General features: G+C 40.6%; 1 protein-coding gene across 4 annotated transcripts in view; it reads left to right on the plus strand.

Moving 5' to 3' along the window:
- CPEB2 (cytoplasmic polyadenylation element binding protein 2) overlaps positions 1–5238 on the plus strand; it is a 64781-nt gene extending 59543 nt beyond the window's left edge. For all 4 annotated transcript variants that reach the window (XM_081021542.1, XM_081021539.1, XM_081021540.1 and 1 more), the window contains one exon: positions 1021–5238. In XM_081021542.1, the coding sequence (XP_080877668.1) occupies positions 1021–1248 (228 nt within the window). In that variant the 3' untranslated portion in view covers positions 1249–5238. The remainder of the gene's footprint in view (positions 1–1020) is intronic.
- The last annotated feature ends 7295 nt before the right edge of the window (positions 5239–12533 follow it).

A 12533-nucleotide genomic window follows, 5' to 3' on the forward strand; every position in this document is an offset into this window, starting at 1 on the left:
AGGGGAGGTTTTCAAGCAAAATGGAAAGTTTTGTAGCACATGGAAATACCTTTCCAGTGAGAGGGAACACAGTGAACCTGCTCCAATAGATACTGATGAATTTTGTTCTTTTTTGTGACGGTAGCTACCTTGATGATGATGTCATATTTTTCAACCACAAAAATTTATTAAATGAGTGACACAATCCATATACACTTCAGGGTCATTTAAATAAGTAAATATTTTTTGAACAAAAACTCAACATTAGAGTCATATCATAGAATCATAGAATCATAGAGTTGGAAGAGACCACAAGGGCCATCGAGTCCAACCCCCTGCCAAGCAGGAAACAATCGAGTCCAACCCCCTGCCAAACAGGAAATATACTCACAATTATAAATTTGGTTCACGTGTGTGTGTGCGCATGTTCACAGCACATCTTCACAATTTGTTGATAGTTGTATATTGAACTAGGATTCTGAATAGATTAACTTTATAATATATACATAGTGAACCCTAGTTAAAACCCATTTGCGGGGGGGTGTGTGTCATTTTTCACTTATTTGCTTTGATTTCCTGGCTCTGATTTTTACTGTAAACTCTCTAATTTTATAATCTATAAAACTATTGCAAAAGTGCCTGGCAAAATTTGAGAGGGCAAGCCAAATTGTTTGCTGATAATTTTTTACTTCTTCATTTTAAGACCCGAGTCCAGATATAATACTATACATCTTCTTTGCTTCTCACTACTATCCCTATTTCCCACAAAAAAACAACCCTCAAGACCTGGTGTGATGAAGTGGATCAGTTGTTAAATTTGAAATAAGGGTTGCGTTAAAGCCCCTGTTCAGCATGAAGCTCACTATATTAACTTGGGCCAGCCACTATCTGATATAACTTAACTGATGTGCACCGTCCTCGTGGGGCGAGCTCATTTATGCCACCCAGATTTCCCTGGAGAAAAGAAAGGATACAAATTTAACGACGATATGTGAAGCTAATCCGATCGCTTGTCCTCTTGTGCGCTTGTTTCTTAAACAGGTGGAGGTGAAGCCATATGTGCTGGATGACCAGATGTGTGACGAATGCCAGGGCGCACGGTGTGGTGGAAAGTTTGCTCCCTTTTTTTGTGCCAATGTCACTTGCCTGCAGTATTACTGTGAGTTTTGCTGGGCGAATATCCACTCTCGGGCAGGACGTGAATTCCATAAGCCATTGGTTAAGGAAGGGGCTGACCGCCCGCGCCAGATCCACTTCCGCTGGAACTGAGCCTGCTTCTCCAGCATCTCCTTAAGGAACAAAGGGTGCATGTGGCTTACCGTGTTTGAAGATACTGACATGCAGAAGAAATAAGTGCATTCTTCTGCTTCTCACCCCGACTCTCAATACATGCATCTTTTTCAGCAGCCAAAACACTACAAAGCCTCTTGTTTTTCACCAAAACCCTACATCTCAGGCTTAATAATTTTTGTGATATTTTCATGTTAAAATAAAAAAAAATGTTTTTTTGTATTTTCTCCAACTTATTTTTATATGTAAAATTAAAACTAGATATGAGAATGTTTTTGCATAGGGGCACACTGTCTGCTGCTATATTTAGTGGGTGAAGCGTGCACTTATTTCTAAACATGGGTTTTTAACTTCAAGATCTGCCCTAGTAATTTACCAAAGGTAGCAAAAATAGTGAAGATGGGATATGTCTGCTACAAAAAAGCTTATTTTTATTGTTGTTGCTATTTTCAGTGTATACATCGATTAAAAAAAATAGGGTTGATTTTTTGCTCTCCATTTTGACTTGCAAGAAATAATACCTCAAGATAATCTGATTTATTAGCTATTTTTAAACATTTATAATCACAAGCTGTATTAGCTTTGCTGCTATATAGGTGTTGTGTGTAATGCCACCTATTAATACGGGATTAAAACGTTTTAAGATACACTGCATTGCCGATTAAAATGCAGGCAGCACAATATGGCATAAAGTGCCATAGTTTTAGAATGTGAAAAATTGCATGTTTACTTACCTGTATACACCATATGCATGCACTAGATCTAACAAGAGGTGAGTTATTGAAAATGTTTTTTTAATGCTCTGAAATCTAGATAGCATGAGCAAACCGCAAAATTTGTAACAAAAGACACTTGCATGCATTATTGTGACTCAAGTTTTTTTTCTCTAAAAATGTCCTACATGTGTACAATATGCAAACTAGTTTTAGATTAGAAAGTGCAGCCATTTTGTGACCTGGTTGGTAGTGGAATTCAATTTTTGCAGACTGGATGTAATATTGTAATCCCTGTGCAACTTTGTGATGTGTGGTTCTAATTAGTGTGGAGTGGTGTAGCTTAGACACGTTTGAGCAAAATTACTAGATTTTTAAATAGATTTATATTTATTTCAGCCCTCTTGATTGTTCACGGTTAAAACTTCCTTTACAAACCAAAGATGGCCAGCCCACTGCTAACCAGTCACCAAATGGGAAACTACTGAGAAATGAGCATTAAAATGTGCTCATACAAGAAAACTTAATGCTTTAGTAATAAAATAAAGTCAAAATGGAGATGGTGTAATATACAGACAGCTAGTTGCATAAGCTAAATCTTACCTTTAAGACAACAGTGAAATCTGGCTTAAACTGTGTGTGCTTGTTTGACCTTAGGTGCTTTTAAGACTTCTGTCAAACTAGGGTCACTGTTGCATGAAATGTAGTTAGTTGACGGACAGTCAAGCGTAGTGTTTTAATTTTGATGAAGGAGTTCTAAGTGATGACATTGCTTGCAAGATTTTTGAGGGGGTGGGAGGGAGGGGGGCTGTTTCTGGATTGAGATGCAAGAAATTCATTAGCAGTGTTTTTGTCCTCCACAAAACATTTAAATGCAACTAGCCCTTATGTTTCAATGGAAGAAAGAGCCACTCTACAGTTTAAGCAAGCACCCAGTGCAGAATTGAAAGTCTTATTCCAAGAGAGAAATTTGCAAGGGTTTTGCCCTTGGCAATCCCTTGGGGACAATCCTTCATGTAAGCAAAGTGTTGCTCTTATATTGGTTGTCTGCAATGTGCTTTTTGGTACTGTTCAATATGTGGTTTCATGTCTAAATCTGCTGTTTCGTTGTGGTTGTGGTTCAAGTTTTTAAAGTTTTAAAGTTGATGCTGTTTTAAGAAGAGCTTTTTAACTGATTTAGTTGTCAATGTACCCTATTTGTTACTTAACCATGATCCTCCAGATTTTTTGGAGTATTCTTTTCTAACCTTAAACCCTGCCAGACCTTGATCCATTTTTGACATTTGTTATGCACTATTTTTATATCTCTGTGAGAGATTTTTTTTCCAACTAGTCAGCTATTTTAAGGCACACTTTTTTTTGACTGACGACATCTCCTTTGCTATACCTCAATTTTTGGAATTTAGAAATGAAAAAAAAAATCAGTAGTTTTGCAATGTTAATTATTTAGATATAATTTAATTCCGCAGATGTTTTTAACTTTATTTTCATATTTCTTGCTTGAAGTTTAAAATTAAAGAGCCTTTACATGTTTTAAATAATGAAAATGAATATGGAAAATTGAAATAATTGGAGATGTTTAAAAATCCTTTGTTTCTCCCCAAATAAAACTGTAAGAAAACAGTGGTGCCCTTTCTTTGGTATGGGTAAACTATTCTAAATATCAGGCTATGCTTCTCACTTCATTTCTGGAGCTATTGAGGCTAATAGCTCCTGTAACTTACATCTCCTCTTTTTATTCCTTTTTAAATCCATGTTCCTAGGACACAGTCCCCCTGGAAGTTCTCCTGCCTCAGCACTCTTTGAAGTGAATGGGCACGTTCATCTCAATGGAGGCTGAGATAATGTGCTTTTGCACAGCTCCTGTTTGTTTCAAGGCAGGATAATAATGTAAGAGACTTCCCTAGTGGATTGTGCCCTTATTTTCTTAACTGTTCAACACTGTATTGGTTTTTGTTTATATAAATCATATTTATTTTACTATTTTTGTAGGAGATTGTTAATTTTATTGTATTTTTGTATTTTTAAAGCTTCTTTTATTTCCCCAAATGTGCATATTGCTGCCCAAACATATGACTGTGGAAGAAAAAAAATACTTTAAAAGTCCACACTTTTTGTTAAGAAGGAAACATTTAGCATTTATATATTTGTGTATGGAAAACACTTGATATTTTATTCCCTGTTGCATCTGGCTGCACAGAGCCTCTCCTCAAAGATGCTACAAAACTTGAATATAACACATTTTGGAAGGCTGACTAACCTCGATTCTGTGTTGTGACGTGCAATACTGTTTCTAATGTTTGTATAAAAAGAATAACAGTGTAAACCTTTTTAATGCAAATTTTATTTTTTTCATTGCATCTTTTGCAAATTTTATCCACAGTGTCATTTTTTACTGTCAGAAAAGAAAACCCCTTTTGTCATTGCAAATATTTTTTAAAATCCAGAAATCTTTGTACTGATGTAAATGATCGTAGTTATTTTGGATAGTGTTTTGCTAACAAAAGGAGAGACTTTTTTCATGCATATTTCTATTTTGTTGTCGTTTTGGGTTTTGTTTGTTTGTTTTATTTCAAATAGCAAAAATACTTGGAATAATTTTTCATATTCTTGTCATTAATATTATTTTGTATTTTTATGTGGAAATATATAATTTTATGACGCTAATTGCTAAAAGTTTATTTTATGTTGAATTATTTTTGGAGCCTAAATCTTTGTAATATTAAAGCAACTAGTTTCTAAATTCCGAGTTTCTGTAAAGAATCGCACAAGTGGTTTATGGAGTGTTTGGATTGTAATTATAAATGGTTCTTTGATATGCAAATTAATATTTTCAGTTAATTTTATTTTGTATTCCTAATGTGGTGTTAAAACAGTTTTTATTTTTTTCTAAATAAAAAGAAAACCCATGCTTTTTATGGATACAAAGGAACCAATGCACAAAGCACCGTCGCTGAGCACCCTCCGTTGGTTTCAGTGGAGCCCCATAAAAGTCCCAGTGAAATGAATGGGGTCACCCAGCAGCGGTGCTGGCAGATTGGTTCTCTAGTTAATCGCCTTCAGCTTAAAATCTTCTGTTAAAATATTTTAGTTCATTTTACTGTTATCTTCCAGGTGTCTAAATCTCCAGTCTGTCTGTTGTACTGGTAATTTAACTCTGTAATGGAATAGTTTGCTGCCAACTATTTATATAATAAGTAATTTTTAAATATTTGTAATATTGTTGACTGACTAATAAACTATTAAGTTATTGGCATATTTTTCTCTCTGAATTGTTTTGCTTTCTGCTTGAGTCACGGATGAAAAGTGATTATCCTATCGTTAAGTAATGTGTTTCTTCCACAGCCCTAAAAACAGAAGTGCTGTTACCATCACACAAGAAATGCCCCTCGCCACGCTAACTTCTCTTGAACTTGTGCAAAACTTGTACTTGAATTTGTAACGTTTAAATCAGGGCAGGAAGCCTTCTTCAGCCCAAGAGCCCCATTCTCTCCTGGGCCACCCCTTTCAAAGCAACTTATCAGATGGGCAAGGCAAATGTAGACAGAGCAGTGAATGTGACTCTTACCTTTGTACAGCAGGCTGCATGCCAACTATGCTTGCTGGTGGTTTCATAGAACTGTAGAGTTGGAAGAGACCTTGAGCGTCATCTAGTTCAACACCTTGCACTGCATGTGCGCAGAAACACACACGTCCGTCTAGGCAAGCATCACAATTCAAGGACCTTCCAGCCGAGCACAAGCACTCAGGGAGGGTGCAGAGCTGGGACAGGGTGGCCTGGGAGACTCCGGAGCAGGCATGGGCAAACTCAGCCCTCCAGATGTTTTGGGACTACAACTCCCATCATCCCTAGCTAACAGGACCAGTGGTCAGGGATGATGGCAATTGTAGTCTCAATATATCTGGAGGGCCAAGTTTGCCTATGCCTGCTGCAGAGGGCTACATTTGGCCTCCCAGGCTAAGGTTCCCCCACCCCTGATACAAGTGTTTTGGGTGCACTTATTTTCATGGGACACCTTGAATGCATGTTCTCACTTTCTTGACTGCTTTGCAGCTATCATTTTCCCTGACTCATCTCTCGAACCAGAAAATCCTCCCTGTTCAGATGGTGCTGTCATTCTGCTGCATGTATGCCCTAACGTCCCAGCAATCTGAAGAAGTGTGCTTGCACACGAAAGCTCATACCAAGAACTAACTTAGTTGGTCTTAAAGGTGCTACTGGAAGGATTTTTTTATTTTGACTATGGCAGACCAACACGGCTACCTATCTGTAACTGGTCCCAGCAATAGTAATGCATGAATTCTACTGCACTACTTGATTGCCCTTAGTGGACCATCTCTAGACTGAAAGGGAGGGCAGATTGCACAGCTCATGAGGCCTTGCATGACCCACAATGGATGCATTCATATTCCTGACATCTTTTCATTTTGACCTCCATTTTAATAAGCTTTGCAAATCATCTTAGCCTTGGTAGTGAGCAATATGATGGGGCAGGTGCTTACCTGGCCCCTCAGCAGGTGAGTTACTGCTGCTTACGGAAAGGGAAGGGGTGGTGGGAGTGCAAATACGCCAACAGGAGCCCAAGATGTTTTCGATCTGCATTTGCACGATGCTGACCTTCTACCACTTTGCACACACTGCTGTTTCCTACTGGTTTTAATCACTCGCTTACAAAAGTAAAAATATAGCCATCTTGGAGGCCTGTTGGTAGGGGTGCCAATAGGATTTTCTGCCCACATTGTGCATGCTTTGTGTCTTATATAGATTTGTATCCTTTTGTGAGCAGGGTATTGTTTGTTGTTTAGTCGTCTTAGTCATGTCCGACTCTCCGTGACCCCATGAACCAGAGCATGCCTTGGAAACTCACTATCTTCTCAAAGCTTCTTTTTCATGTCCATGGAGTTTTCATGGCAAAAATACTGGAGGAGGTTGCCAGTTCCTTCTGCATTTAGTCTAAACTCTTGGCTATGACCTGTCCGTCTTGGGTGGCCCTGCACAGCATAGCTCAAAGCTTCTTGGAGGTATTCAAGCCTCTTCGCCATGAGAAGGCAGTGATTCATGAAGGGGGTGAGCAGGGTAGAGGGCCCCAAAATACGGTAAATAAGGGGTCATATGCGTGTAATAAGATCTCTAGAAGACTGAACTGGTGATGATTTCTTCCTAATTGTATTTCCATACTAGAAATTGTATTTCCATACTGCCGTGTAGCAGTCCTCCAATGCCAGCCCTAAACCACGCAAAAAAACCCCCCCAGCTTTCATTAGTTGTAATGAATCTGTAGATCATGAACAGATCTTATGATCCTTCAGATGGTGGCGGTATACGGCAATGTTATCAGCACACGTCAAAGAGCCACCTTGTGCCTGCACATTTTGATTCATAACTTTAGTTCTAAAGGGTGACCCTGCCTATTGGCTCAAATGTGGGGAGGGAATCTCATAAACTGAACAGATTATTCTAGGCTGCGCACACAACACACATATCCTGCCTACAATCTGTGGCAAAAGGGTCCAAATATATGTAGGACATCGTATAATGAGCTAAACATCTGGTTCACAGTTTTGTTTCTGTTCTCTATGACTGCTGGTGCTCACTTGCTGATCTTTCGTTTTAAAGAAAAGGAAAGAAAGAAAACCACTTCCATTGTCAGGGTGTCATCATAAATCAGATTTTAACGCTCAGCAATTTTGTTCAAGGAGTTAGACATGCATTAAAATGGACGTGTTAATACATTAACCTTCCACCTCTGTAAAATGCTGCCTTGGGAATGAAAATTAGATTGGTGTCTAACATCATGGTGCATGAGGTCCATCTATCTGGGCATCCCACAGTTGGTCTAAGAGTTGCCCAAGCTAAGTTGGCGTGGGATGCTTGAAGCAAGCGGAATGGCATTTCTGGGACCACCAAGCTCCATCTTTTGACAGTTTGCTGATGTTCTCCAGCTTTAGGGATGCAATATTTGCATATGATTTTCCTCATGTTAAGGTGATTAATTTCCCCAGAAAACGTAAGAAATCTGTTTCAAATGACACAGCATCCTTTTGGGAAATTTTCTGACTAAGTAAAAGATGTGGGTATTTGTCACTTTAAAGCATTCCTCACCAAGCAATGCTGGGGAGCAGGGCAAAGGCAGCAGGTAGGGGGAGCACCATCTTGTGGCAGTCCATGTGTAATACGAGGATTCCCTTGTCTGTCATGATTTGCACTCAGTCTAACAGCTGCAACAAACCAAAGTTCCTCCAAGATCTATACACACCATACAGTACAGATGCAATATATTTTAACAGCGGCAAAAAACAAAATGCATATGGAAGATGGTTAAAAAGTCAAATAAAGTGAATATAATTTGGAAGTTAATAGGACCAGTTGAATGGGATTAAATTAATGGCTGTGTTGTGGATAAAAGACAGCTGGGGGCACAGGCAGACTGGGGGGAGCACAATCAGTTTGCCTGCACTGGTTGCTGAGCCAAAAGGCTGCTGCAGGAGGCTCTATAACACTGATGAATGACGGAAGGGGGGGGGGGGATGGCATTTCACAGGGCAATGCTGAAATTTTAAAGCCCAATGTCTCCCACTGATGACTTGTCATCCATCCAATGTCACTGTGACTTCTGGTGGCAATTTTAAAGGGACTCGTTTTCAGCACAAATCATCTCACTGGAGCTAGCAGTGCACCTCCAAAGGGATTCAAACCATGACTGAAGAGGAAAGCTGTCCATTTGCAGACACAGTTTGAATCCAAATTGCACCTGCAAATAGACAAAAGGTGGGGGAGGGGGCTCAAAGCACCAATCAGCTAATTGGTGATGAAAGTGTGCCTTCACAGGCAGTGTTAGAAATTGAGATACATAATCTAATCAGCAAATGGCACCTTAAACCTAGGTTCCAGTCGCCACAATGGAATGTCTAGATGCCTTTTTTGGTTTTAGTGGAATTATTATTATTATTATTACAGTGGTACCTCGGGTTAAGTACTTAATTCGTTCCGGAGGTCTGTACTTAACCTGAAACTGTTCTTAACCTGAAGCACCACTTTAGCTAATGGGGCCTCCAGCTGCCGCCAAGCACAATTTCTGTTCTCATCCTGAAGCAAAGTTCTTAAACCGAAGTACTATTTCAGGGTTAGTGGAGTCTGTAACCTGAATCGTCTGTAACCTGAAGCGTCTGTACCCTGAGGTACCACTGTATTGTTTTATCTATCTATCTATCTATCTATCTATCTATCTATCTATCTATCTCTATACCACTTTCTAGAACAAATCTCAAAGCAGTTTCAAAGAACAAGCTTTAAAGAACAAATCTCAAAGCAATTTACAACACATTAAAGCATCAAATTAAACAATCCAGGCAGGGGAAATAACAAATTCAAGGAAAATATTTCATATCCGTCTCTAAGTGACATTTTGCTTTCCCCAGTTGCCAGCCTGGTATCCAGAGATTTCCACATGGTCACAACTGGACCTGTTCCAAACACAAAATGTGCCTCGCGCCTGGCTAATTCCTAACTGGTCACATGCGGTCACTTTCAGCTGATGGCTGCTAACAGCAAACCCCCTTAGTAGCCAATCCCAATGGGGCTTGTTTGTTTGTTTGTTTCCCACCTTCTTTGCTGACAGGGTCTCAAAGCAGGTTACAGATAAACTCAGAACAGCTAATACATTGGCAGATTTACGTAAAAGCTAAACAAGCTATAGCTTAGGGCCCCACTCTCTTGGGGTCCCCAAAAAATTTTAAAGGGAAAAAAAACTGGTTGTACATTTCCAAAATATAAGATAAGTTCAACAAAGGACAGCTGAACATATAAAGGGCCCCATTACCTTCAGTAGCTTGGGGCCTCATCAAACCTAAATCCGGCCCTGAGCTAATAACACACACAGAGAGAGAAACAATCATTTAAAAACATGGCACCAGCCCTTTCATTAAAAACTGTCAGTTCCCCAAAACCTGTTGGAATAAGGAGGTGGAGGAAAGACTGCAAGAAGAGAGCCAGTCTAACCTTCCTAGGGAGGAGTTCCAAAGTTTTAGAGCAGCCACTGAGAAGGCCTTCTCCCGCATCACCACCTGTCCCCACCCAGCATGCCTGTGAGGATGGCACACCATGCCCTCTGCCCAAGACCCCAGAACCTCAGACTGGCTTAAAGGTAAAGGTAAAGGGACCCAGTTGTGGCCAACTCTGGGGTTGCGGCGCTCATCTCGCTTTATTGGCCGAGGGAGCCAGCGTACAGCTTCCGGGTCATGTGGCCAGCATGACAGCAGCTTCTGGCGAACCAGAACAGCGCACGGAAATGCCATTTACCTTCCCGCCAGAGCGGGAGTATTTATCTACTTGCACTTCGTGCTTTTGAACTGCTAGGTTGGCAGGAGCAGGGACCGAGCAACGGGAGCTCACCCCGTCGCGGGGATTCGAACCAACGACCTTTTGATTGGCAAGTCCTAGGCTCTGTGGTTTAACCCACAGCGCCACCCGCGTCCCTTCAGCCGGCCTATATGAGTGCTAATCAGCAAGTCCTGCTTGCAAAGTAACAAACAACAGCTCATTAAAACTCCTGGTCATTCGTTTGCAACTGCATCTTTACCTCCCCACATCTAATGTCACATCTGACATCAGGTGGGTGCAGTTTCTCCTAGGCGGTTCCTCCCCCCTGCCTTATATCTTGCTTCAAGAGCTTTAGCATTCCAAGGAGATAATAACCTGATAGGTGAGCCACACAGACCTGCAGATATTTATTAATATTTGCCTTGTGAAATGTTGCATCGGGGTGGGGATCTTCAAATCTACTTTTGGGAAAAGAGATTTAGAAAAGCCAAGTACAATTAATTTTCAGTGTAATCTGCTTAGCCCACTGGATATTTTCCGCAGAAGCTGAAAGGTGTTTCAACAAGCTAGCGCTCATCAGAAGCTGCAGGTGTTCTGCTAAAGTGCAAGGACCATTAAACCACATAGCTCTTTTCTCTATTGAGTGTGACCTTGGCAGAGAAACTGACTCTGGGAAAATAATTTATGATTTTGCAATCAGAAAAGCGGGGGGGGGGGCACAATTAATGAACTGATTCATTTATAAAATGTTTGCAGCCATGTTGTCCCTTTTGGAAGAGAAATCAAAATATCAGCAGGATAATACCATTATTAAGGTAATTTTAAAAGTACAAGATATTTAGCATGCTTTGTAGAATGCTACTTTGGGTGAGGATTAAGGTGGAGCCATGATGGGCAATGGTGTAATTTAGGTGTTACAAACCTGCTCCCCCTGTAGCCTTATGAGGCTTTGCCCTCGGGTGGGGAAAATATTGCGCCCGGGAAAGGGAAGTGGGAGTCAACAGACACTCAAGGAATAGTTTCGGAGAAAAGGCTTTTATTTCTACCATCCATGAACTGGTAGAAGGAGCAAGTGTGATAGTTCACAAAAAGCATGCACGAGTTCACAGTCATGTGCACAAACATATATACCCCTTTCCAGTTCCCTCCCCCTTTCTCCCAGAGTCCTGCCCATGAGTTCCTCTGAGCATGAACAGAAAGCTGTCTTGGGACTATTGGACTCTTCCCAGGAAAGGGGAGTGAGAGTGGTTCAGCATGTCCAAGCATGCCCAAGAAGTTGCAACTAGAATGAGATAAGATTCGTTTCTCAGGCCTGCTTTCAACAGAGCCTATTCATTAGCCTTTAAAAGTAACATTTTGCCTATGCACAACATCTTGTGAGAAAAGCAGAGACAAGCAGAGAAAAGCTGTTTTGGATTTTTAGAAGACAAAAGGAGTTTTGGACAGTTTTGAGGCCCGGGATGATTACTGAAGCCTGGGGTGATTTCAGACAGGATTTGGGTATCCTGTCCCTTCACCCCCACAAAAAAACCAGACTTCTTGTGTTAAGAGAAAGAATGGGAATTTGCACTGGAATGTGTAGGATAACAATTGCTTGATGCAACTTCATATAAACTCCCCACAAACAGATCAGAATCAATGTTTCAACATTGTCTACTTCCAGCCGCCCTGCAAAATTAATGCAAACAAATCAGGCTGAATATTCCTTAAACAGATTGTCTAGAAGCAACTTGCAATGCTGCTGCAGAATGAAACAAAGGGTGGATTTTTCCATTCAGATCAGTACAGAAAATAAAATTGGCTCATTCAAAGCCAAGGCAGCACCAGGTGCCTTAATTATCTTTCTGCTGGATGTTGGTTTATTGCTGTGGTCACCAGTGCCTCGTGATCAGCCTCAGCACCTGCGTTCGGCAGAATATCGTGGCATTTTGCTAAGCAAGATGAATATTGCCCAGATGGTGACTCCAGAAGGATGCATTTCACAGAGCATTCTTCCTGCCCTGAAGTTCCCAGTACAGGAATTCTGAATGTCATTCTAAAGACGGAGATGAACCCACATAAACAAACCAGCTAGCCAACAGAACGGTAAATTTGGAACAAAGAACCTTGGCAGAACTTTCACAGGAGATCAGGTGGGGGGTGGGCAGATCATAAGACTCGAGAGCAGCTTGCACTTAATTCCCTATTTAGTGACATCATTTATCTTAAGCGCAATGGCTGGACCAAGCTGA

Source organism: Podarcis pityusensis (genome assembly GCF_964106645.2).
Source record: "Podarcis pityusensis genome assembly, chromosome: 9".
Lineage (NCBI taxonomy): Eukaryota > Metazoa > Chordata > Lepidosauria > Squamata > Lacertidae > Podarcis > Podarcis pityusensis.